Source organism: Myxine glutinosa, chromosome 12 (genome assembly GCF_964187855.1).
Source record: "Myxine glutinosa chromosome 12, kmMyxGlut1.1, whole genome shotgun sequence".
Lineage (NCBI taxonomy): Eukaryota > Metazoa > Chordata > Myxini > Myxiniformes > Myxinidae > Myxine > Myxine glutinosa.
In genome coordinates this window covers 93,958,519-93,982,058 of record NC_136272.1, presented here as the reverse complement: position 1 = coordinate 93,982,058, position 23,540 = coordinate 93,958,519, and the positions used below count along the sequence as shown (strand labels likewise).

The 23,540-nt window shown below is 44.8% G+C and overlaps 1 protein-coding gene across 7 annotated transcripts in view; it reads right to left on the bottom strand.

The window, feature by feature from the left end:
* Positions 1–23,540, bottom strand: part of LOC137437617 (protein angel homolog 2) — a 58,953-nt gene that overhangs the window by 33,289 nt on the left and 2,124 nt on the right. For 5 of the 7 annotated variants that reach the window (XM_078766094.1, XM_078766093.1, XM_078766095.1 and 2 more), the window contains 4 exons: positions 22,309–22,422; positions 21,025–21,377; positions 20,361–20,575; positions 17,058–17,127 (listed from right to left, as the gene is read on the bottom strand). In XM_078766094.1, the coding sequence (XP_078622220.1) occupies positions 17,058–17,127; positions 20,361–20,575; positions 21,025–21,370 (631 nt within the window). In that variant the 5' untranslated portion in view covers positions 21,371–21,377; positions 22,309–22,422. Of the gene's footprint in view, positions 1–17,057; positions 17,128–20,360; positions 20,576–21,024; positions 21,378–22,308; positions 22,423–23,540 lie in introns of those variants that run through there. The other 2 variants (XM_078766098.1, XM_068132091.2) reach the window with 2 other exon arrangements.

Here is a 23,540-nt window from a genome sequence, read left to right as displayed (position 1 = left end):
GTTTTAAAACTAATTAAAACTAATTTGCGATTCTTTCGCTTTCCTGCGCGTTTGTGCACGCTATGGCGATTTCTTTACCAAACTCCGCAAGCCGTTCGCTTTGGACCAAACCATTTCATGTAAATAGAGGGGGGGGATATAATTTTAGATATAGATATAGTACGGGCATGCCCTAGTATATATAGTTCCAGCAATAGGTGGGGTAATATAATATATATATAGAGATACAATCACATGAAAAAGTAAGTACACCCCATGTAAAGTTTTGACTTTTTCAACATATTTCAACATACAGCTATTTGATCTTCATCTCAACAATATTGACAGATAAAGGTGACATAATATAACAAATATCATGAAACATTTACATTTTGTAGTCCATTGTATAATTTAAATAAACATAAATGCAAATTTCGCATGTGGAAAAAGTAAGTACACCCCGACATTTATCACTACTTCAAATACCTAAAATTAGAATCAGGTGCACCAGCTCAGGTGCAAATGATTAGAACATCGTTAGAGAGGATCTTGGAGGAACCTGTCTTATTTAAACCTCAGACATTTAGTTTGGTTTGCTCTTTGTGGTTGAAGTGTGCGGCGTCACCATGCCTAGATCAAAAGAGCTCTCTGAGGCCTTCAGAAAGAAGGTTATAGATGCCTACGAGTCTGGGAAGGGATTTAAAAAGATCTCCAAACAATTTGAAATCAATCATTCGACTGTCCGGAAGATCATCTACAAGTGGAGAAGATTCCAAACAACTGCCAACTTGTTCAGGCCAGGCCGCCCCAGTAAGTTCAGCCCGAGAGCAGACGGCAAGATGCTGAAAGAAGTCTCTAAGAACCCCAGAATGTCATCATGGGACCAACAGGTAGCTCTTGCTACCGTTGATGCCAAAGTGCACGAGCCTACCATTAGAAGGAGGCTGCACAAATTTGATCGACATGGGAGGTGTGCCAGGCGGAAACCTTTGCTGTCCAGAAAGAACATCAGGGCAAGACTAAAGTTTGCCAATGAACACCGAGGCAAAGGCCAGCACTTCTGGAACAATGTGTGCTCTGGACAGATGAGTCAAAGGTAGAGCTATTTGGCCACAGTACCAGAAGACATGTTTGGCGAAAACCAAAGACAGCATTTGACCACAAGAACCTGATACCAACTGTAAAGCATGGTGGTGGGAATATTATGGTTTGGGGCAGCTTTGCTGCATCAGGGCCTGGGCAGCTCACCATCAAAGAATCCACAATGAATTCTTCATTGTACCAGAGGGTGCTTGAGGATAATGTGAGGCCATCTGTCGGAGGTTGAAGCTCAGCCGAAGGTGGACCTTGCAACATGACAATGACCCTAAACAGACCAGTAAATCCACCAAGGAATGGCTGAAAAGAAAGAAATGGAGGGTTCTGGAATGGCCAAGTCAAAGCCCGGATCTAAATCCCATCGAGATGTTGTGGGGGGATTTGAAACGAGCTGTGCATGCAAGAAACCCCTCAAACATCGCACAGCTGATAGAATTCTGCATGGAGGAGTGGGCAAATATTTCTCCCAGTCGATGACAGAGACTGGTAGACAGTTATAAGAAACGCCTACTTGAGGTTGTTTCTGCCAAAGGGGGCAATACCACCTATTAGAGCCAAGGGTGTACTTACTTTTTCCACATGCGAAATTTGCATTTATGTTTATTTAAATTATACAATGGACTACAAAATGTAAATGTTTCATGATATTTGTTATATTATATCACCTTTATCTATCAATATTGTTGAAATGAAGATCAAATAGCTGTATGTTGAAATATGTTGAAAAAGTCAAAACTTTACATGGGGTGTACTTACTTTTTCACGTGACTGTACATATACTACAAAGGTTTTTTTGTATACAACAACAACAACAACAACAACAACAGGCATTTTAAGGCCATTTCCCCTGCAAGAGTGGGGGTTAGCCTTGCGGTCCCCATGACAATCTTCCCCATTTTACCCTATTTTCTGCATCTCCCCTTGTTAACCCCCTTGCCCGCATTTCCTCTTCGACCATCTTTAGCCAAGTCTTTCTCGGTCTTCCCCGTCCTCTACTTCCTTGAATGAATGAATGAATGATCGTTTTAAGGCCATTTTCCCCGCTAGAGCGGGGGTTAGCCTAGCGGGCCCCATGACAATCATGGTTCCCTGTTTGAGGCAATGTTTTTATGGACGGATGCCCTTCCTGACACCAACCCTTGGTCACGCTCTTACAATGCGCAGGGATACGGTGTACCTATTCTAAACCAGGGTACACACCGGGATCATTCATCCCAGCAAGCTGGTACTCAATTTGCCGACCTCGGAAGGATGACAGGCTGAGTCAACCCCCTGGCGTTAATTCAGTGATCGACCGGGATTCGAACCCAGGATCCTAGGATCCCAAGCCGGCACCCTCACCGCTAAGCCAACACCAGGCAACAACCTTGTACCAACTTGGCAACCAACCAACCTTGGACCAACTTGGCAACCAACTTGTACACTTTGTACAACCCAGTTCCCAGTTTTACCACTACTTCCTTCTGCATTCATTTCCATCACTCTTCTCAACCAGTCACTTTCATCCTTCCTCAACACAAGACCAAACCATCTCAAACTGTTCCTCTTCACAGCATCCATCACAGGCTCTATTCCCATCATCTTTCGCAATTCATAATTTGTCTTCCTCTCTCTCTCAACAATACTCCACACATCCACCGAACCATTCGCATTTCCACCCTTTACAGCCTTCGTTGCTGCTCTACGTTCATTACCCATGTCTCGCTCCCATAAATCAAAACACTTCTAACACATGCAGCATACACCTTTCCCTTCAGCTTCAACGACACTCCCCTCCTCGTCAGCACGCCACTCAGTTCCCAAAACTTCTTCCATGCACATCTCACTCGAGCAACTGTTGCCGAGTCTGATCCACCTTCTCCATTCAGCACGTCTCCGAGGCAGCAAAATGTTTTCACACCTTCCAGCTTCACGCCGTCTCCAAGATCCAACTCAACATTTCCTCAATCTGCAGCTCCCTCTGTGCACACCTTACACTTGAATGTAGCTGCCACACTGGTTAATGACCCTCTCAGACCACTACATTTTTGATGAACCCACTCAGCGCACATTGTACATTGAATGGAGTTCACTCCGACACCGTTCCTGCACACATCACACGGCCATTTCCCAGTTCTTTCCACCTCACCACATGCTTTACCACTTGCCATCACCTTTGTTTTTCCGATATTCACCTTCAGACCTTTTTTGTATACAAGATCTATAAAGGTTCGACTATAAAGGACTTTAAAAGATGAAATGCAAAGTAATTTCTCCTTTAACCCTTTAAGTACGGGATTTTTTTTTGATAAAAATACCCCCGGTACGGGATTAATTTGGCATTTTGGTACAGGAATGCAACCACGTACTGACGATCTATATATTGGTGTCGTCGATGACGTGTAGTAACATCATCCGTACACAAAACTTTTTCGCGGGTTGTGGCACTGGATGTCATCCGTACTCAAAGGGTTAAACACGCATTAAACGTTAGTATTTAATGTTGAATTTGACTTTTACACATGTAGTTGAGATGTGTGTATAATTCCAACATGTTTAATCTCTATATTAATTATTTTTAATTACAAGGCCCGACAAGGCAATACTACTTGATAACGTTCTTAAATATGTTAATATACAGTATATCTCATATCTTGTTAATATATATCTAACTAGCAAGGTACCCGTGCTATGCACGGTTGGGAAGCCAAAAGCAAACAAACAAAACGGAAACGGTGAATGTTAAACCATGGAACCAATAAATTCCACATTCCTGTGTCACCTTTAGTCGAACGTCAGACATGGACAGCCGGTTTGTGAATGGTTTGGGCAAAAAAACGGCGAATGGGAAATGATGAACAAATAAATTCCACATTCCTTTGCCACCTTTAGTCAAACGTTTGACATGGACAACAGCCGGTTCATGAAGGACTTGCACAAAAAACGTACCCAGTCTGAATGGTTCTACACCCAGTCAATGGCGAATCCACTAATGACACTGTTAGAAAGTAGAAACCCTCACGTAATTTCCTCATTCATATTTAAACTCAAAAGGTGAAGGTGGGCATGCATCAGGGGTCGGTGCTAAACAACAACAACAACAAAATGCATTTTAAGGCCATGTTCCCTGCTAGAGCGGGGGTTAGCCTTGCGGTCCCCATGACAATCTTCTCCATTTTGCCCTATTTTCTGCATCTCTCCTTGTTAACCCCCTTGCCCGCATTTCTCCTTACACCATCTTTAGCCAAGTCTTTCTCGGTCTTCCCCGTCCTCTACTTCCTTCTACATTCATTTCCATCACTCTTCTCAACCAGTCACTTTCATCCTTCCTCAACACATGACCAAACCATCTCAACCTGTTCCTCTTCACAGCATCAATCACAGGCTCTATTCCCATCATCTTTCGCAATTCATCATTTGTCTTCCTCTCTCTCAACGATACTCCGCACATCCATCGAACCATTCGCATTTCCACCCTTTCCAGCCTTCGTTGCTGCTCTACGTTCATTACCCATGTCTCGCTCCCATAAATCATAACACTTCTCACACATGCAGCATACACCTTTCCCTTCAGCTTCAGCGACACTCTCCTCCTCATCAGCATGCCACTCAGTTCCCGAAACTTCTTCCATGCACATCTCACTCGAGCAACCGTTGCCGAGTCTGATCCACCTTCTCCATTCAGCATGTCTCCGAGGTAGCAAAATGTTTTCACACCTTCCAGCTTCACGCTGTCTCCAAGATCCAACTCAACATTTCCTCCATCTGCAGCTCCCTCTGTGCACACCTTACATTTGAATGTAGCTGCCACACTGGTTAATGACCCTCTCAGACCACTACATTTTTGATGAACCCACTCAGCACACATTGTACATTGAATGGAGTTCACCCCGACACCCTTCCTACACACAGCACACGGCCACTTCCCAGTTCTTTCCACCTCACCACATGCTTTACCACTTGCCATCACCTTTGTCTTTCCGATATTCACCTTCAGACCTTTTGTCTCCATACATTCCTTCCACTTGTTCATCTTTTCCTTCAGTCCATCCATACTTTGCGCAATCAACACCAGATCATCTGCATACAACAACTCCCACGGTAAACCCTCCTTTACGGTCTGAGCCAGCACCTCCATCACAGCTACAAATAGTAGTGGACTTAGTACCGACCCCTGATGCACTCCCACCTTCACCTCAAACTCACCACTGTTCCCGTCCTTCGTCCTTACAGCTGTGCGTGCTCTTTTGTACATTGCCATCACTACTCTGATCAACCATTCCTCCACTCCTAACTTCCTCAATGCCCATGTCAATACTTTGCGTGGAACCCTATCGAATGCTTTCTCCAGATCAACAAACCCAAAAAACAACTTCTTCCTCTTATCCATGTACTTCTCCTGCAACTGCCTCACAATGAAAAGCGCATCTGTCGTTCCTCTTCCTGGCATAAATCCAAACTGCATTTCGTCGATCTTCACTTTCTTCCTTATCCTCCTCTCCAACACCCTTTCCAATACCTTCATTCCATGCTCCAATAACTTTATCGCTCGTGTTACGTGGTCCCCTCGGTGACTACCTGGTCTCGGTGACCCCCGGACCCTGAGAGGAACTTCGCCAGAAAGTGGTATTATATATGCGCTTTCGCAACGCAATCCCTATGAATTCCACCCAAGAGAAAACTGCTGTTCAATGATATATTTCAAGGGTAAGGATATCACACAATTTCAATGATACAATCAAGGATATATTCCCCGAGCAATCAACAACAAACAACCATCAACAATTCCCAATCCACAATCAATTCCCTATATGATTAAGATGGCCATCTTATATATGTGTGTCCCCGTTGGTACTCACGACCCCCTTTTGGTCTCTGTCCCTCACAATGTCTCTGGGCCCCTCCTGACCAAGATGATGGTCGGCGTCGCCGCACTCGGGCGGTTGAACGAACCCCGGGTGGACGTGTTTCCACCGGGCAGGTATCGTACCAGGCACCACGGCTGCAGCCCCTCGTGGCCACGCGAAGCGGGTACGGTAAAGCAAGCAAAAGCCCCACGCCGCTTGCAACGCGTGTTAGGCCCCAACGTGCGACCCGTACGCGTCTTTTTAGACGGTGTCGCGAACGGTGCCAGACGCTGGGTCGGTGCACGGCCACACGACAGTTTGACGTCCACCGGGCAGGTATCCGTCCCGGTAACTCCTCTCGCCAGACGGGCTCGGGAACGCCGCTTTTCCACACGGCTCAATATCAATCCCACCTTTCGTCGGAGCGGGGCGAGGAAGAAGAATCCTCGTCGCTTTTCTTCCTCGTGTCTTTTCCACTTCCGTTTCCGGTCTCTTTTTCAGAAGGGCTCCTGACCCTCCAACCACAACAACCGTTAATCTACTACACATTGATAAGCAAAGACGTGAATGGTAATTCACATACATTCACATAAATATGTAACACTCCCCCCCTTCAAGAAAGAAAGTTTGGACCCAGCGAAAACTTTCTTTGCCGGCCAATTTGGATAAACAAACCAGATAACTCAACCCCCCCCCCAGATTAACTCAATCTGGACAAAGCGTCCGCCACGACATTGTCCCGGCCCCGTACATGTTCAATTTCCAAGTTGAACCCCTGCAAAGCCAAACTCCATCTCATCAACCTCTGATTTTTATTTTTCATTCTTTGAATGAAGGTTAAGGGGTTGTGATCCGTAAAGACCTTTATGGGAAAGGACGTGATTCCTAAATACACCTCATAATGTTGAAGCCCTAGCAGGAGAGCCAGGGTCTCTTTCTCCACAGTGGCATAATTTGCCTGATGTTTATTGAACTTTTTGGAGTAGTAGCACACGGGGTGGTCCACCCCATCCTCATCTTCCTGTAACAAGACCGCTCCAGCCCCCACATCGCTTGCATCTACGGCCAACTTGAAAGGTGCTTGAAAGTCCGGAGCGGTTAGGACCGGAGAGCTCATTAGTATCGCTTTGACATGGGCAAAGGCCGCCTGACATTTGCCATCCCAAACGAATGGGGTCTCCTTTCTCAACAAACTCGTTAAAGGGGCTACCACATCCGAAAAATTCTTACAGAACCGCCGGTACCACCCCGCCATACCTAAGAATCTCATCAGCTCTTTCTTCCCCTTTGGGACTTGGAAGCGATCGATAGCTTCTACCTTGGCGGTCACTGGTTGTACTTGACCCTGCCCTACTACATGGCCGAGGAACACTACCTGTGCTCTTACAAACTCACTCTTGGCTAAGTTGATGGTCAGACCTGCCTCGGACATCATCTGAAAAAATGCATGGATTTGCTTAATGTGGTCTTCCATGGTCATGGTGTGGATGATTACATCATCCAGATATGCCTCCACCCCCTCCAGGTCTGCAATGAGCCTATTAATCAGTCGTTGAAATGTAGCCGGCCCGTTCTTCAACCCAAAAGGGAGGACCTTGTACTGATATAACCCATTCGGAGTGACCAAAGCTGAGATTTCTTTGGCTCTATCGGTAAGAGGGATCTGCCAATACCCTTTCAGCAAGTCAAATTTGGTAACAAATTTAGCTGGGCCTATTCGATCAATACAGTCGTCAATCCTCGGGAGCGGATAGGAGTCGGTCTTGGTCACTGCATTCACCCGTTTTAAATCTGTACAACACCGGAAGCTGCCATCGGGTTTCGGAACCAACACACATGGGGAGCTACATTCACTGTTGCTTGGTTCGATGATGTCATTGTCCAACATATATTGCATCTCCTTCCGAAGATACTCCATCTTCACCGGGTTCATCCGATAGGGGTGTTGTTTCACTGGAGTGGCCTCCCCCACCTCGATATCATGATATACTAAGTCCGTACGACCAGGTACATCTGTGAACAAATGTTTAAATTCGAACATTAGGCTGGACAGTTGTCCTTGCTGTTCCCTTGTTAAATGACCTAACTTCTCATCCAAATGACTCAACACTTCGGTGTTCGTCAATTTGGGGCAGGCCTGGTCATCCAAGTTATCAAACTTCACACCGGCGTTTCCGTCCATTTTCACCGGTACGACAGGTGAGACAGGAACTACGTCTTCCACCGGTTCCCTCTCATGATATTTCTTCAGTCGGTTGACATGACACAACTGTCGCTTTTTCCGTCGGTCGGGAGTGGTCACCACGTAGTCTGTCTCATTCACCCTCTCCTCCACTGCATAAGGACCGAAATATCTAGCCTGGAGGGGCTGACCTGGAACGGGCAGCAATACTAACACCCGGTCCTGAGGACTGAAATTCCTTATCTGCGAGGTCTTGTCATGTCTCTCCTTCATTTTCCCCTGGGCCCTTCTCAAGTTCCGTCGTGCCACCTCACACGCCTTTGCCAATTGGTGTTTCACTGTGGACACATACTCCACCATCGGTGTCCGGGACTCCTGTAGTAACCACTGTTCTTTCACCAATTTCAACGGTCCCCGCACTGCGTGTCCAAACACCAGTTCAAACGGACTGAATCCCAAGGAATCCTGCACGGACTCCCTCGCCGCAAACAACAATAGGGGTATCCCTTCATCCCAATCCTTGGCACATTCAAAACAATACGTTCGGATCATATTCTTTAAAGTCTGGTGAAACCTTTCCAGGGCCCCTTGGCTCTCGGGATGGTAGGCGCTGGATCTTACTTGTTCCACCCCCAACAGGTGTACCACTTGCTGGAACAGTGTGGACATGAAATTGGAACCCTGATCCGATTGGATGATCTTAGGTAGACCAACCCAAGTGAAAAATTTAATCAAGGCCTTTGCAATAACTGCCGCCGTTATTTTCCTCAGAGGCACTGCCTCGGGGAACCTGGTGGATGCGCACATGATGGTCAGTAAGTATTGATGTCCAGCTTTGGTTTTGGGTAAAGGGCCCACACAGTCCACAATGACTCGGCTGAATGGCTCTTCAAAAGCTGGAATTGGCTTTAACGGGGCGGGTGGGATTTTTTGATTCGGCTTTCCCACCAGCTGACAAGAATGGCAGGACTTGCAGAACTCCGCCACATCCCGTCGCAATCCCGGCCAGAAAAAATGTACCAATATCCTGTCACAGGTCTTGTTCACTCCCAGGTGCCCGGCCCAAGGGGTCTCATGTGCCAAACTCAAGATCTCCTTCTGGTACAGCGGTGGCACCACAATCTGATAGTGAACTTTCCACTCATCGTCTGCGGGCACCTCCGGGGGCCTCCATTTCCTCATTAGGGTTTCCCCCTTCATGAAATACCCCACAGGTATCTTCGTAGCCTCTTCTTCCGTAACGGCTTTCTCAATTAACCTCTGGATCTCCGAGTCTTCGTGTTGTTCTTCCACTAGTCTCCTTCGGACCAGCGCGGTTTGCTCCACTTCGTTCCCCGCGGTCTCCGACGGACACTCCACGTCCCCTTGCGTTCCAGACGCTACCATTTCTCGAAATTCCTGGGAATCCCTCCCCTGGTTATTTCCCTTTTCCGAGTTGTCTTCCCGTACCTCTAAGGGTTCCAACTCCCCCTCTCTTTCTTCCTCCTTCTCTTCCGCGTGCTTTCTACCCATAGCCCGAGTCACTGCACAGGATGGAAAGATACCCGGAATCTCCATCTCTAACCGAGTGGTGTTATTTTTCTTACTGGGCTTGTCCACCATTATTGGATTACCCGAAACTCGCCCCCCGGCCAAATCATTCCCGATAATAAAAGAGATTCCCTCCACAGGAAGGGTGGCTTGTAAGCCTACGGTGACCGGCCCTGATACCAACTCAGAACTCAACTGGATGACATGAAGCGGAGCTTTAACATAGCCCCCGACCCCCTGTAAAAGCACACTAACCCCAGTTGCCGTCTTCTCCGACAATGGCAAAATGCCCTCCAGCATCAACGATTGGTGGGCTCCTGTGTCCCTCAATACCCTAACTGGCTTCTGGTTACTCGGGTCGCCATCCAGCGACACGAACCCCTCTGAAATGAAATGTTTGTAGCCCTCCTGAACAAGGTTCTCCCGGGACGCCGTACCTTTGACAGGGGAATCTTCCCCCAGCTCTGCTCTCCAAGAATGATTTCTCACACTTGCCAGTGCATTCGGAGTCGCACTAGACTGATTCCGTTCCGGGTTCTCCCTTTTCCGGAGGTAACATTGGGACATCAAGTGTCCAGTTTTATGGCAAAAAGCACAAGTAGGCCCGGGGGAGAACCTCGGGGTCGGCCTTGAGCCCCCCGAAAAATAAGTTTGTCTTGGGCCCGTAGCCCTCTGATTTCTAACAGTTGGGGTATCATAGTTGTCCCCATAATCATCTCGAGGCCGCCGCCATGTAAGGTCGTTCTCCGCACCGGGTGTTCCATAACTCCCCTGCTGAAGTCTAGGCGAGGAGTTAGGTTTGTGGACCCCTATTCGGTGGGTTAAGGCATAATCATCTGCCATGGTGGCTGCGTCCCACAACTTTGGTACTTTCTTTTCCTGCAGGTACACTTTGATGTCCTCGTGGACACACTGCTGGAATTCCTCCACCAGGATCAAGTCACGCAATGTTTCGAAGTCTTTCCCGACTCCTTTTGACTCACACCACCGATCAAACATGTTTTCTTTCACTCTGGCAAACTCCACATGGGTCTCCCTCTCCCTCTTCCTGGCATTCCTGAATTTTTGCCTGTAAGCTTCCGGAACCAACTCATAGGCTTTGAGGATGTGCTTCTTCAGCACCTCATAATCTGCACATTGGTCCATTGGTAGCGCCGAATAAATCTCTTGAGCTTTCCCCACCAGCACACTTTGCACTAGTATGGTCCAAGCCTCCTCCGGCCAGTTTAATTGTCGAGCCACTTTCTCAAAGTGTGGAAAAAATTTCGCGACTTCCTTTTCACTGAACGGTGGAACCAGCCTCACATGTCTGCCCACATCCCAGGTTTTCTGGTTAGGTGTCGACCCCGTCAGCAAGGGTGGTGCCTCTCCCTGTTCTCTCATTAACTCCAGCTCCTTGAATTTAATTTCCTGCCGAAGCTCCATGTCACGTTCCTTTAATTCCCTTTCTGCTTTTCTCTCCTCTGCTTCGAGTTCCCTTGCAGCTCTCCTCTCCTCTGCTTGTTTCTCTTCTCTCCTCTCTTCTGCTTTCCTTTCTTCTTCTTTTAACCTTTCCTGGAGTTCTCGTTCCACTCTCCTTTCCTCTGCTTGTTTCTCTTCTCTCCTCGCTTCTGCTTTCCTTTCTTCTTCTTTTAACCTTTCCTGGAGTTCTCGTTCCACTCTCCTTTCCTCTGCTTGTTTCTCTTCTCTCCTCTCTTCTGCTTTCCTTTCCTCTTCTGATCTTTCCTTTTCTGCTTTCCTTTCTTCTTCTTTGATCCGTTCCTGGCTCCGTAATTGCAACTCCAGTTTCCGGAGCTCAACGTCTTCTGGTTCTTCGGGTAGCCACTCCCAGGCTAACTCGTCCCATGTTCCTAATCCCACCATAGATTGTATCACCGTGGCCTGCAACTCTGCCTTCCTCAAATTAGTTCGGACCTCCAAGTTAAAATGTTTGGCCAATTTCAAGAGGTCCGACTTTAGTAACGCTCGGAACTGTGCCTCACTCGGTGTTACCGCAAAGTTCTGTGCCACAAACGCCATGGTGACTATCGTTAACACCTGTTAACCTTCACCCAAGACTTTACCCCAATTTCCCCAAAAATTTTCCAATTAATACTTAATTAATAAATTTTAATTAATAAAAATATTATTTTATTATTTTATACAATTTTAGATCCCGGACGTAGACCCAATTGCGAATCCGCAAATCGCAATTTGGACGAGCCCCCAATTCTGTTACGTGGTCCCCTCGGTGACTACCTGGTCTCGGTGACCCCCGGACCGTGAGAGGAACTTCGCCAGAAAGTGGTATTATATATGCGCTTTCGCAACGCAATCCCTATGAATTCCACCCAAGAGAAAACTGCTGTTCAATGATATATTTCAAGGGTAAGGATATCACACAATTTCAATGATACAATCAAGGATATATTCCCCGAGCAATCAACAACAAACAACCATCAACAATTCCCAATCCACAATCAATTCCCTACATGATTAAGATGGCCATCTTATATATGTGTGTCCCCGTTGGTACTCACGACCCCCTTTTGGTCTCTGTCCCTCACAATGTCTCTGGGCCCCTCCTGACCAATATGATGGTCGGCGTCGCCGCACTCGGGCGGTTGAACGAACCCCGGGTGGACGTGTTTCCACCGGGCAGGTATCGTACCAGGCACCACGGCTGCAGCCCCTCGTGGCCACGCGAAGCGGGTACGGTAAAGCAAGCAAAAGCCCCACGCCGCTTGCAACGCGTGTTAGGCCCCAACGTGCGACCCGTACGCGTCTTTTTAGACGGTGTCGCGAACGGTGCCAGACGCTGGGTCGGTGCACGGCCACACGACAGTTTGACGTCCACCGGGCAGGTATCCGTCCCGGTAACTCCTCTCGCCAGACGGGCTCGGGAACGCCGCTTTTCCACACGGCTCAATATCAATCCCACCTTTCGTCGGAGCGGGGCGAGGAAGAAGAATCCTCGTCGCTTTTCTTCCTCGTGTCTTTTCCTCTTCCGTTTCCGGTCTCTTTTTCAGAAGGGCTCCTGACCCTCCAACCACAACAACCCTTAATCTACTACACATTGATAAGCAAAGACCTGAATGGTAATTCACATACATTCACATAAATATGTAACACTCGGTACGAGCCACACTCCAGAGTGTCACCTTTCCCCTTGTATAGAGGGACGAGGGTACTCAGTTCCCAATTCACTGGAATGCGGCCTTCTTTCACCACCAAATACAGATCTCTGTCATTCTCTTCACACCCCAACTTCCTGCTGCCTTCAACATATCTCCCACAACTCCCGTCGGCCCTCCCGCTTTTCCACTCTTCATTGCTTTTATCGCTTCCTCAACTTCCTTCTCAGTTATCTTCTCTACCGGTCCTAAAACTGGGTTACTCTCTATGTTGCCATCCCATTCATTCTCTGTATTCAACAGCATTTCCATATATCTTTTCCATCTTCCTTTAATTCCATCTGGGTCGACAACGATTTGTCCCACTTCATCCTTCAAGCAACTCACCCCCATCACATCACACCTCTCTTTCGCTATGTGCTTTGCAATCCTGAATACTGCTTTCTGACCCTCTTCCGAATCCAAGCGTTCTCCGAACATTTTCCTACATGCCTCCTGCGCCTTTGCTACCTCTTTCTTTGCAGCCTTCCTGGCTGCCTTATAACTTTCATGCTCTGTTGTTTCTGCTCCCGTACCCTTTGCCTTCTGCCACTCTTTGAACTTCTTCCTCTTCTCGTCAATCCTCTTTCCAACCTCAACATCCCACCACCATGTTTCCGAGTGCCTCGGTGGTCCTTTTGTCCATCCACATACCTCACCAACGGCTCCCAACAGACTAGCTTTCATTGACATCCAACCACTTTCAAGCTCAACCACATCATCCTCTACCCTACTCAGCCTCTCTTTTAATGCCTCCCCTACTGTCACCTCTTTCAACCTCCACACCTTCATTCTCGGTTGGTACTTCACCCGCCGAGCTCTCCTCGCACCTTTCACCCTTATGTCGCAGACAACCAAGTGGTGCTGTGAAACAGCCTCCTCCCCCGGGATCACCTTTGTGTCCCGGAGGTGCCCCCTATCTCGCCGACGCACCATCAGGTAGTCAACGGTTGTCGTCGACCCACCTGACGTGTATGTAACAAGCTTATTGTCCTCTTTCTGGAACTGAGTATTACAAATCAACAAATCAGCTCCATCAGCAAACTCCAAAATCCTTTCACCTTCTCCATTTCTCACACCATATCCGTAACCCCCATGAACTCCCTCAAAACCATCCATACTCCTTCCCACATGTCCATTCAGGTCTCCTCCCACCACAACAACTTCCTCATCTTTCACGTTTTCCATCAGCTTCTCTATCGCACACCAGAACTTGTCCTTCTCTTTATCGCTTCGACCAACCTGCGGAGCATATCCCGAGATGACGTTCACCAAGAGCTTTCCAATCATCATTTTCACCATCATCAACCTATCACTCACTCTAGTCACACTCACCACACTGTCTACAAACTCCTCAGAAAACAGGACACCAACACCATTCACGCCCTCCGGGCACCCTTGCCACACAAACTTGTATTTCTGTCCCTGCCTACCCTTCACCATTCTCACACCACTTCCCTTCCATCTCGTCTCTAAGTCCACTACTATTTGTAGCCGTGAAGGAGGTGCTGGCTCGGAACGTAAAGGAGGGTTTACCGTGAGAGTTGTTGTATGCAGATGATCTGGTGTTGATTGCAGAAATTATGGATGGACTGAAGGAGAAGATGAACAAGTGGAAGGAATGTATGGAGACAAAAGGTCTGAAGGTGAATATCGGAAAAACGAAGGTGATGGCAAGTGGTAAAGCATGTGGTGAGGTGGAAAGAACTGGGAAGTGGCCGTGTGCTGTGTGCAGGAACGGTGTCGGAGTGAACTCCATTCAATGTCCAATGTGCGCTGAGTGGGTTCATCAAAAATGTAGTTGTCTGAGAGGGTCATTAACCAGTGTGGCAGCTACATTCAAGTGTAAGGTGTGCACAGAGGGAGCTCCAGATGGAAGAAATGTTGAGTTGGATCTTGGAGACGGCGTGAAGCTGGAAGGTGTGAAAACATTTTTGTTACCTCGGAGACATGCTGAATGGAGAAGGTGGATCAGCCTCAGCAACGGTTGCTAGAGTGAGATGTGCATGGAAGAAGTTTCGGGAACTGAGTGGCGTGCTGACAAGGGGGGGAGTGTCGTTGAAGCTGAAGGGAAAGGTGTATGCTGCATGTGTTAGAAGTGTTATGACTTATGGGAGCGAGACATGTGTAATGAACGTAGAGCAGCAACGAAGGCTGGAAAGGGTGGAAATGCGAATGGTTCGGTGGATGTGTGGAGTATCGTTTAGAGAGAGAGGAATACAAATGATGAATTGCAAAAGATGATGGGAATAGAGCCTGTGATGGATGCTGTGAAGAGAAACAGTTTGAGATGGTTTGGTCATGTGATGAGGAAGGATGAAAGTGACTGGTTGAGAAGAGTGATGGAAATGAATGTAGAAGGAAGTAGAGGACGGGAAAGACCGAGAAAGACTTGGCTAAAGATGGTCGAAGAAGAAATGCAGGCAAGGGGGTTAACAAGGGGAGATGCAGAAAATAGGGCAAAATGGAGAAGATTGTCATGGGGACCGCAAGGCTAACCCCCGCTCTTGCAGGGAAAATGGCCTTAAAATGCCTGTTGTTGTATATTTAAACTCAATATCTCTATTTTCATTCCAAACAGCATCATTCCAATCATTAATACTATCACAAAATACTGTGTTAAATCACGATTGTATTGAGATATTATCAAACTAGCCCATTGTCGTCATCTGTTCACTTCTGGATTCGAGAGCAAGTCCGTATCAAGTTAATTTCAAAATCATAATTTCATTGAGGAGCTAATGAAAGCTCCTTCCTACCTTAGGACATCCGCTGGGACCCCAAAACATTCCACAGGTTTGGCGGGCCGAGCCCCAAAACTGAGGGAGTCGTTTTGGGACGGGCGGACAGACAGACAGACACATTCCTGTGTTATCATATAGATGCCAAGATTAACTAATTATGGGGTCAAGAGGTAATGTTATGTTACAAATATTTTGTTACGGCGATACCTTGAGAACGCCAGAAGGGATCCAAGTAAAACTGATCAGATTTTGGGGCCAAGAGGTCAAAGGTCATGTTAAGTAAAAATTATGTTACCGGGCCAACTTATGAACAAGTAATGGGATGTTAAACAATCTTGATATGAGTATATATGATGCAAAGATGAACTGATTGGATTATGGCATCAAGAGGTGAAAGATCAGAGGTCATGTCAGGTAAAAATGTGATAACTTTAAAACAGCTTATGGGATTTAAATCAAACACGGTGGAAGTATATATAATGATGTAATAATGTGGGTGGAGGCATATCAGTTGACGTCGTGATGTCGAAGAGTGATGTACTAGTTTTCATAGAATGGGTGCCCTTTTCATGGTGAAAAGTGACCATTTTTGCAAGGGGAGGCACCCTTATCACAATGAAAAGATTTTCTTTTCATGGTTTATTTATTTATTTATTGTTGCCCCCTCACCCCCATCCCGAAATGCTTCTGGTGCCTCAGTCATTCCGCTTTTCCATGAGACCTGATCTCTGTAAAAGGCAAATCAGATGGGTTCATTTTTAAACCCTGCACTCACCTCATATGCAACTAGAATGACACTCGGTAGAACGCATGCCTCCGCCATGCTGAAGAGTTTACGTTTTGTATATACAAATGATAGGCCGGATCTTCATCCGGTCCTTAACCAAAATCTAATCGGCTTGTTCTTGTCAAATACCCAACTCATCCACCAGCTTTTGTCATAATCGGTCCACAACCTTTTGAAATATCATGCTATGTATTGTTTTTGGCTCTATATCTAAATGGCGTAGAATCACTTAAAAATTCTGGTATCCAGACCCGGATTTTGATCTTCACCAAAATATAATCAATTCGTCCTTGTCAAACCCCCAATCTGCCCACCAGGTTTTGGCCAAATCCGTCCACAACGTTTTGAGGTATTCTGTTCGCAGACAGACAAACAAACGGATAGATTGACAAACAGACAGGCGCTAAAACACAACCTCCGTCCACCTTCGGTGGTGGAGGTAATAATTGTGTACTCCACTCCATTTACCTGAAGGAATAAGAAAAAATTTGGTTAATCACACTGAAAGATATTAATTATGAAGTGACTCGAAAAAGGCTTCAATATCTAAGAGGGGAGAAAACCTCGGTATATACAAAAATAGAAGCTCTAAACAAATTTCCCGAAATCCAAAAGAGTTTAAGGCTTTAAGCTGGATGGAGTTTATTTGTTTGTTGATTTATTTATTTATTTATTTACAGTTACTCCAAGGAAAATGCCACAAGCCCTTCCCGATGAATTGTAAGAGACAGCACGCTAAAGCGATACTCCCGGACCCACCCATTTCAGAAAGTGCCGGCTTTATCTGGTTGTAGAAATGACTGTACTGGACCTCCTGAAGGCACACGATCTATAACAAAACAAAAGAACAGGACAGTTATGAACGATAATTTGTGCAAAACTCAATGATAACCCAACTAAATGTGAACAAAAGACAAATCTTAGTAGCAAGTCCTATTCCCAAAGTTTTATTTCTTTAATGCATTGGTTAAAAGGTGCTGCTCGTTCCTGTGGAATTACTTGCACATCAGAGTTAAATTGGCATTTTGAAGCACAGCTAATAGTGGCTAATTGATCTCAGAGTATGTCTTCCTTTGTGTGGGGGAATAAAACCGGTGTGCGTGTAGGAGGCCCACTAATGACTCATCTCCCCTCGCACTCCTCTCCAGATCACCTTATAAAAATCTTGAGCACAATAATTTGCTTGTGGTCCTTCAGAGGGAGTGTTACACCTGCCGTCTCATACACTGTACATTCCGGTGAATGTAAAAGAGGCAACAATGTATTTTTCAAGGATAGGCCTTTGGGTTAACCATGGTCGCACAGAGCACGCCAGTGGTTATTTAGTGAAATATGGATGTTAAGGGTTTTAATGGTAAAATGAATGCAAATTGAAAGACAAAACGATTGCAATATGTTGAGTTCAGCAAATATATGGCACATCTGATGTGGATATGATAGGCATGAAGGGCCGAATGGCCCCTTCTTGTTTCTAAGCTTCCTTGAAGTTTTGTGAACTTACACAAATAGTATACAGTTTTTGTGAACTTACACAAATAGTATACAGTAAAGCCTGGTGTTGGTTTAATGGTTAAGGTGGCTGGCTTAAGATCTTAGGGTCTTGAGTTTAGGCCCCTGTCGTGCTGTTGAAATAACACCAAATGGGCTGACTCAGCCTGTCATCTTCCCGAGGTCAGTAAAATGAGTAACAGCTTACTGGTAACATGGGGAACTGCATCAGCAGCGCACACAGCCACTTGCAGAAAATGATGCAAACAGCAGCCCCAAGCTGCATACGAAATAACATATACAGTATGTCCTCCATTTATATTGCTCCTATTTACGTTGTTTAGCTAGCACGTTACCACCTAATTAGAGAACATAATTCGATTTAAAATGCATCAATCCATTACAACGTTAATTTGAGAATATAAAAATGAAAAATAGAAAGTAAATAATGCATGTGAACTACTTGGGAAGCATTCATAATTACACACAACACCTATAACTCCGCTGCATACATACATACATACATACACACATATTGGTTAGGATGAGGTTGTGTTTCTGCATTTATTGTAGGTTTTCACCTGTTAACCCTAAGAAAAACCCTGCAAACATGAGTGCAACCACCAAGTGATATTGTTGCCTCCATCGAAGAAGGCGGAGAAACCCATTCATTTTGACGTAAAAATGGACGTGCTAAAGCGGTTTGATGTGGGGGAACGAGCTATGGACATTGGCAGGGCACCCTTGGCCTACCAGAAGAAGCTCCGAAGAGAAGCCATCAACCTCTAGAGATTTCGAGTTTGGCTTCACTTTCACCCTTAAATGAAAACACAGGCAGTCCTGCCTCTTTGTCTGAGTAACTCCTCCACTCCCCTCCATCTCACACCTCTGCCTCTACCTATATCAGCAATATCCTCTGCCATCTCTGGTGAGTAATAACTTGTATTACTAGTCCCCGTTGGACTAAACATGTCCCCATCCATTTATCGGCCATGCAAGGACCGATTTTCTTCAAACTTGGCACAAAGGCAAAACACGAGTGTACATATGCAGACGATTTTGTTTTGTCACTCGACCAAAGATGGCAGACTCACAGTGTTTAACTCCGTACAGCAAAATTACTAAAACCGCGGCGGGAGTTATGATATTTCATGTGTTTTTCTTCTTATTACCCCACATGTGTAAAGCGAAAAGCAGGGTTAAGAAATTAGTTCACTTTGTCTGTCTGTCTGTCCACAAATGCCAGTTTATGATCGAGGAACAACTTGATTTCAACTGAACGTTATATTTCGAACTGAAATTGGAACACGACCCTATACTTAAGCAGTATTATGGCTCCAAATTCGTCCCGATTGTGAATGCGCAGAGATCCCGCATGTCAATGTGAATCCCGCTCTTGCAGGGAAAATGGCCTTAAAATGCCTGTTGTTGTTTGTGAATGCACAGAGAGGAGTGAGATAATTTTTAAGCAAAGCCGTTTCAATACTTGGCTATGTCTGTCCATCTAAATTTATAAAATTAAGAAGAAGAACCTTTCTAACCCATTGTGTTTAATTCTAAAGGGTCCTAGAAGGTAATTTTAAAGCGTAATTTTAAAGGGTTGTAAAGGGTGATTCAAAAAGGTTCTCTCAATGGTTCTAAAGGGTTCTAACGGATAATTATGTTGGGTTTTGTTCGTTTATATGCTTTGCCTATTTCATATTAAAAATGCCAGACTGAACCGCTTCCTTCGGATATGGGTGCGATTTTTTTATATACCTTGACTAAAGTCTGGCAGTCAAACAAAATTGAAAATAATTCCAAACAGGAAACTTTCTGTTTTTAGCAATGCCATAAAGGACACAAACAACAGGCACGGATAACTAATGCACCGTGTTAAATAAGGTGGTGTAAAAGATGCTGCATCAACAGTGGTAAATTTCCAATTTTTTTTTTTTGATCTTCACAACCTTTAAAATCTTTATTTTATTTCGATTGAATTATATACTTGAACACTGTGGAACACATATCGCCTTTTTAGCACTTCCAAAAACCTTCAGTTTAGCTGTTTAGCAGTACCTGGACAAAATATTATTTTACCTCATCTCGACCAATTAAATTTGCTGACACCACCACAACCGCTGACACTTTTTTCATGTCCATTTTTTCGCAAGACTACACAGGGTAAGGTGTTCTCTGAACTCTCATTTAAAGTGGTTATAATAGCTTTTTTGGAATGCTTTAAATATTTTTTTCTGCAGGTTTTGACCAAAAGATACCCCCAGGAACGTATACTAAATTTTTCAATAAATTTTCAAAAATAACATTTCAAATAAAATTTCAAAATTTAAAATAAATCCTAAATTTTTATCATCAAGTCAATGATAAAATATGGTTCAATTTACGTTGTTTCGCCAACGTTGATGTTTTCTAGGAACACATCCCTAATGTAAATAGAACACTTGTGGTATGTAAACACGATTCATGTGCTTAAAATATATAAAGCATGAATTTTGTACTCTGTGAATATTAAGATGAGTCTGCCATACAACAGGGGAAAATCAGTGGCAGCTGAAGGGTGACACGTAGACTCACATCAGCGTTAAATCGCGAAATCTCAGAGATAAGTCGAGGGAAGCGAAACGCCCAGCTGAGAACATCCCTGTGGCAGTGGTGGTAAAGCCAGGGGTTATCCTCCAGGAGCTGCTGTGATAGGATATTGTATGACAGCACGAGGAAGTCGAATGAACACATATTTTCCTTCTTGGCCTTGCTTCCTGGTATTGCCTCCCATCGTCTCTGCTGGCTCACTGCATTCAAGGAGGTACAGGTAAAAAAGATGCAATATAAAATTATCCAAAGGTCTGACCCAATCACAAACAGGGAGGTGGCCACAATAGTTTCCACTAGCATTTTTTTTTTTCTCACACCAGGTGTCTCCTCCAATTGCACAAGATTTTTATGTGTTCTTTAAAATAAAAAAAAATAAAAAAAACAATATATATATATATAAATATATATGGAAGGTGGGGACTAGGACAGGAAATTAAAAATTAAAGTAAAGAAATGAGAGAATAAGGGAATGCACGATTATGTTTACGTGCTCGGGACCATGCATGTTAGGGGGTCGGGGTTATGATAGGTCGATCTGGTTGGATTTTACTGAAGGATTACATTTTGAAGAAGTTTCCACTTTGATCAGTAGAACTGAAACCAGGCAGTAGGTAAATAAATAGGTACAATCAATCGTTTAACCTACACCTTGGCTGAAGTGCTTTGCCATCACCATCCCAAAATGTCGTCTCCTTTCGTCCACCTTCGGCTTCCAGAATTGCGGCATTCTCTTGGAAATCGGGGTTTAGTAGTCGAGGTCTTTTCATTGGTGGTTCCTCCATAGCGGGCACACGCAAGACTGGATGGAAATGTTCTCGCGGTGAACAGGATTCAAGTGAGACCGGGGTCCCTTCGCAAGCCGAGAAGAAACGCCAAGCTGCACTTCGAGTAGGAATCAGTTGGGTAAGGCAGTTTGAGAACGCCAGCGATTTGGTGGATTTTCTTGGAGGCTGCGCCAAAATCTTCAGGACACGATGTCGTAGGTTCTGCATCAGTTACCTAGTCGGTTGAGTTTAAGGAAGATCAATTTTGAGCATGTTACAATTTTTTCTTTTCTTTTTTTTTTTTACAAACAAAATACCCAGCCAACAAAACAGCACAACACAAACAATGACTCTTGGTTCTGGTTTCAGACAAAGTCTGCAAACTCTCCATCATTATGTTGACATAGCATAACACTGTCCAAAGGATGCAAAACTTGTACGTACTGGATTTGATGCAACTGATAATTATTAATCAACAAATATCACATTATTATACAAGCCTCCACAGAGCAGTCAATTCAGACATGCAAAGTTTCCAGAAAGAACGAGTAACTTTTAGAAACGGTACATTACATCAATGTGAGTGGTTATACCTGAAAATGTCGGCAATATCTGTGAATCAAATCCGAGGTGCAAAATACAGGTTGAATTTCCCTTTTATTTATCCACAAATATTTAAAACCAAGTTATCTGCAGAAGCAGTACAGGTATAACTAGAAAGGCACTCGGTGGAGCACATACCTCCGCCAGGCTGAACTGTTTACGTTTTGTATCCCACAGATAGGCCAGTTCTTGATTCGGACCAGAACCAAAATTGAATCACTTGTTCTTGTCACCAAACCAACTCATCCACCAAGTTTTGTCCGAATCCATCCACAACGTTTTGAAATATTGTGCTATATACTGTTTTTGGCCGCATCTCTCAACGTTGAAGAATCACTTGAAAAATTCTCATGTTCGGATCCGGATCTTCACCGAAATCAAATCAATTCGTCCTTTTCACACAGCCAACCTGTCCACCGAATTTGTCCATAACTTTATGATATATATTCTGCTTACAGACAAACAAACAAACAGAGGTGAATACATAACCTCAGTCCACCTTCGGTGGTGGAGGTAAAGATGCACGACATCCTTCTCTACCATTTATAGAATGTTCACCTTACCTCAGCTGGTATCCTCGAACATTTGTCTCAGCCAAACGACGACAGTGTGACGTTTTTAAAACCCCCTTTAAAAATAATATTTTCTTCATTCAACTGTCATCCGATGATCAAAAGCTGAAAAGCAAAACAGACATATTAAATGGAGTGTTACACAAATCGAGACGGACTACAAATCACTTAGAAAACAAGCACAGATCAGCTTTAGAGTAAAGAAGTTACATATTTGGAGTAAAACAAATGTTTAAAGGTATAACACAGTACAACCATATGCACACACAACACAAATGTATACTCTTTTCCCCACCGTGTCTGTGCCATATCTACTCCCCATTGACATAATCCATCAATTTCCATACCAATTCCATCATCTTTCCATACTATTTCCATACATACAAAAAATGAATGAATGAATGATCGTTTTAAGGCCATTTTCCACGCTAGAGCGGGGGTTAGCCTTGTGGGCCCCATGACAATCACGGTTCCCTGTTTGAGGCAATGTTTTTATGGCCGAATGCCCTTCCTGACGCCAACCCTTGGTCACGCTCTTATGATGCACAGGGATACGGTGTACCTATTCTAAATCGGGGTACACACCGTGATCATTCATCCCAGCAAGCTGGTACTCAATTTGCCGACCTCGGAAGGATGACAGGCTGAGTCAACCCCCCTGGCGTTAACTCAGCGATCGACCGGGATTCAAACCCAGGATCCTAGGATCCCAAGCCGGCACCCTAACCGCTAAGCCAACACCAGGCTTATTTCCATACATACATAATACATAATTTCCATACATACTATTTCCATACTAATACATTCCGAGGCTTATCATTATCTTAATCAGACTTCATCTTCATTTCATAATAATCTTACATATTTGATTGAACTTGTTGGCAGCACATCTAGTGTCTTGGCTGCTTATACAATAATAAGTTTAATAATAAGTCCCAAGACACGGTTTTAGCTGCTTATACAAGATTTGCTTATGCCATTAATTTATACTAAGATGGCAGACACTAGTCCAATTACAGTGAAAGAGAGGCTGGTAGCAGTGGTGTATACGAGAGGAGAAACACAAACAATACGATGAAACAGGTGCAATAAGACTTTGAGGAGCGTTTTGGAAAGTCAACAACAACAACAACATGCATTTTAAAGGCCATTTTCCCTCCTAGAGCGGGGGTTAGCCTTGCGGTCCCCATGACAGTCTTCTCCATCTTGACCTATTTTCTGCA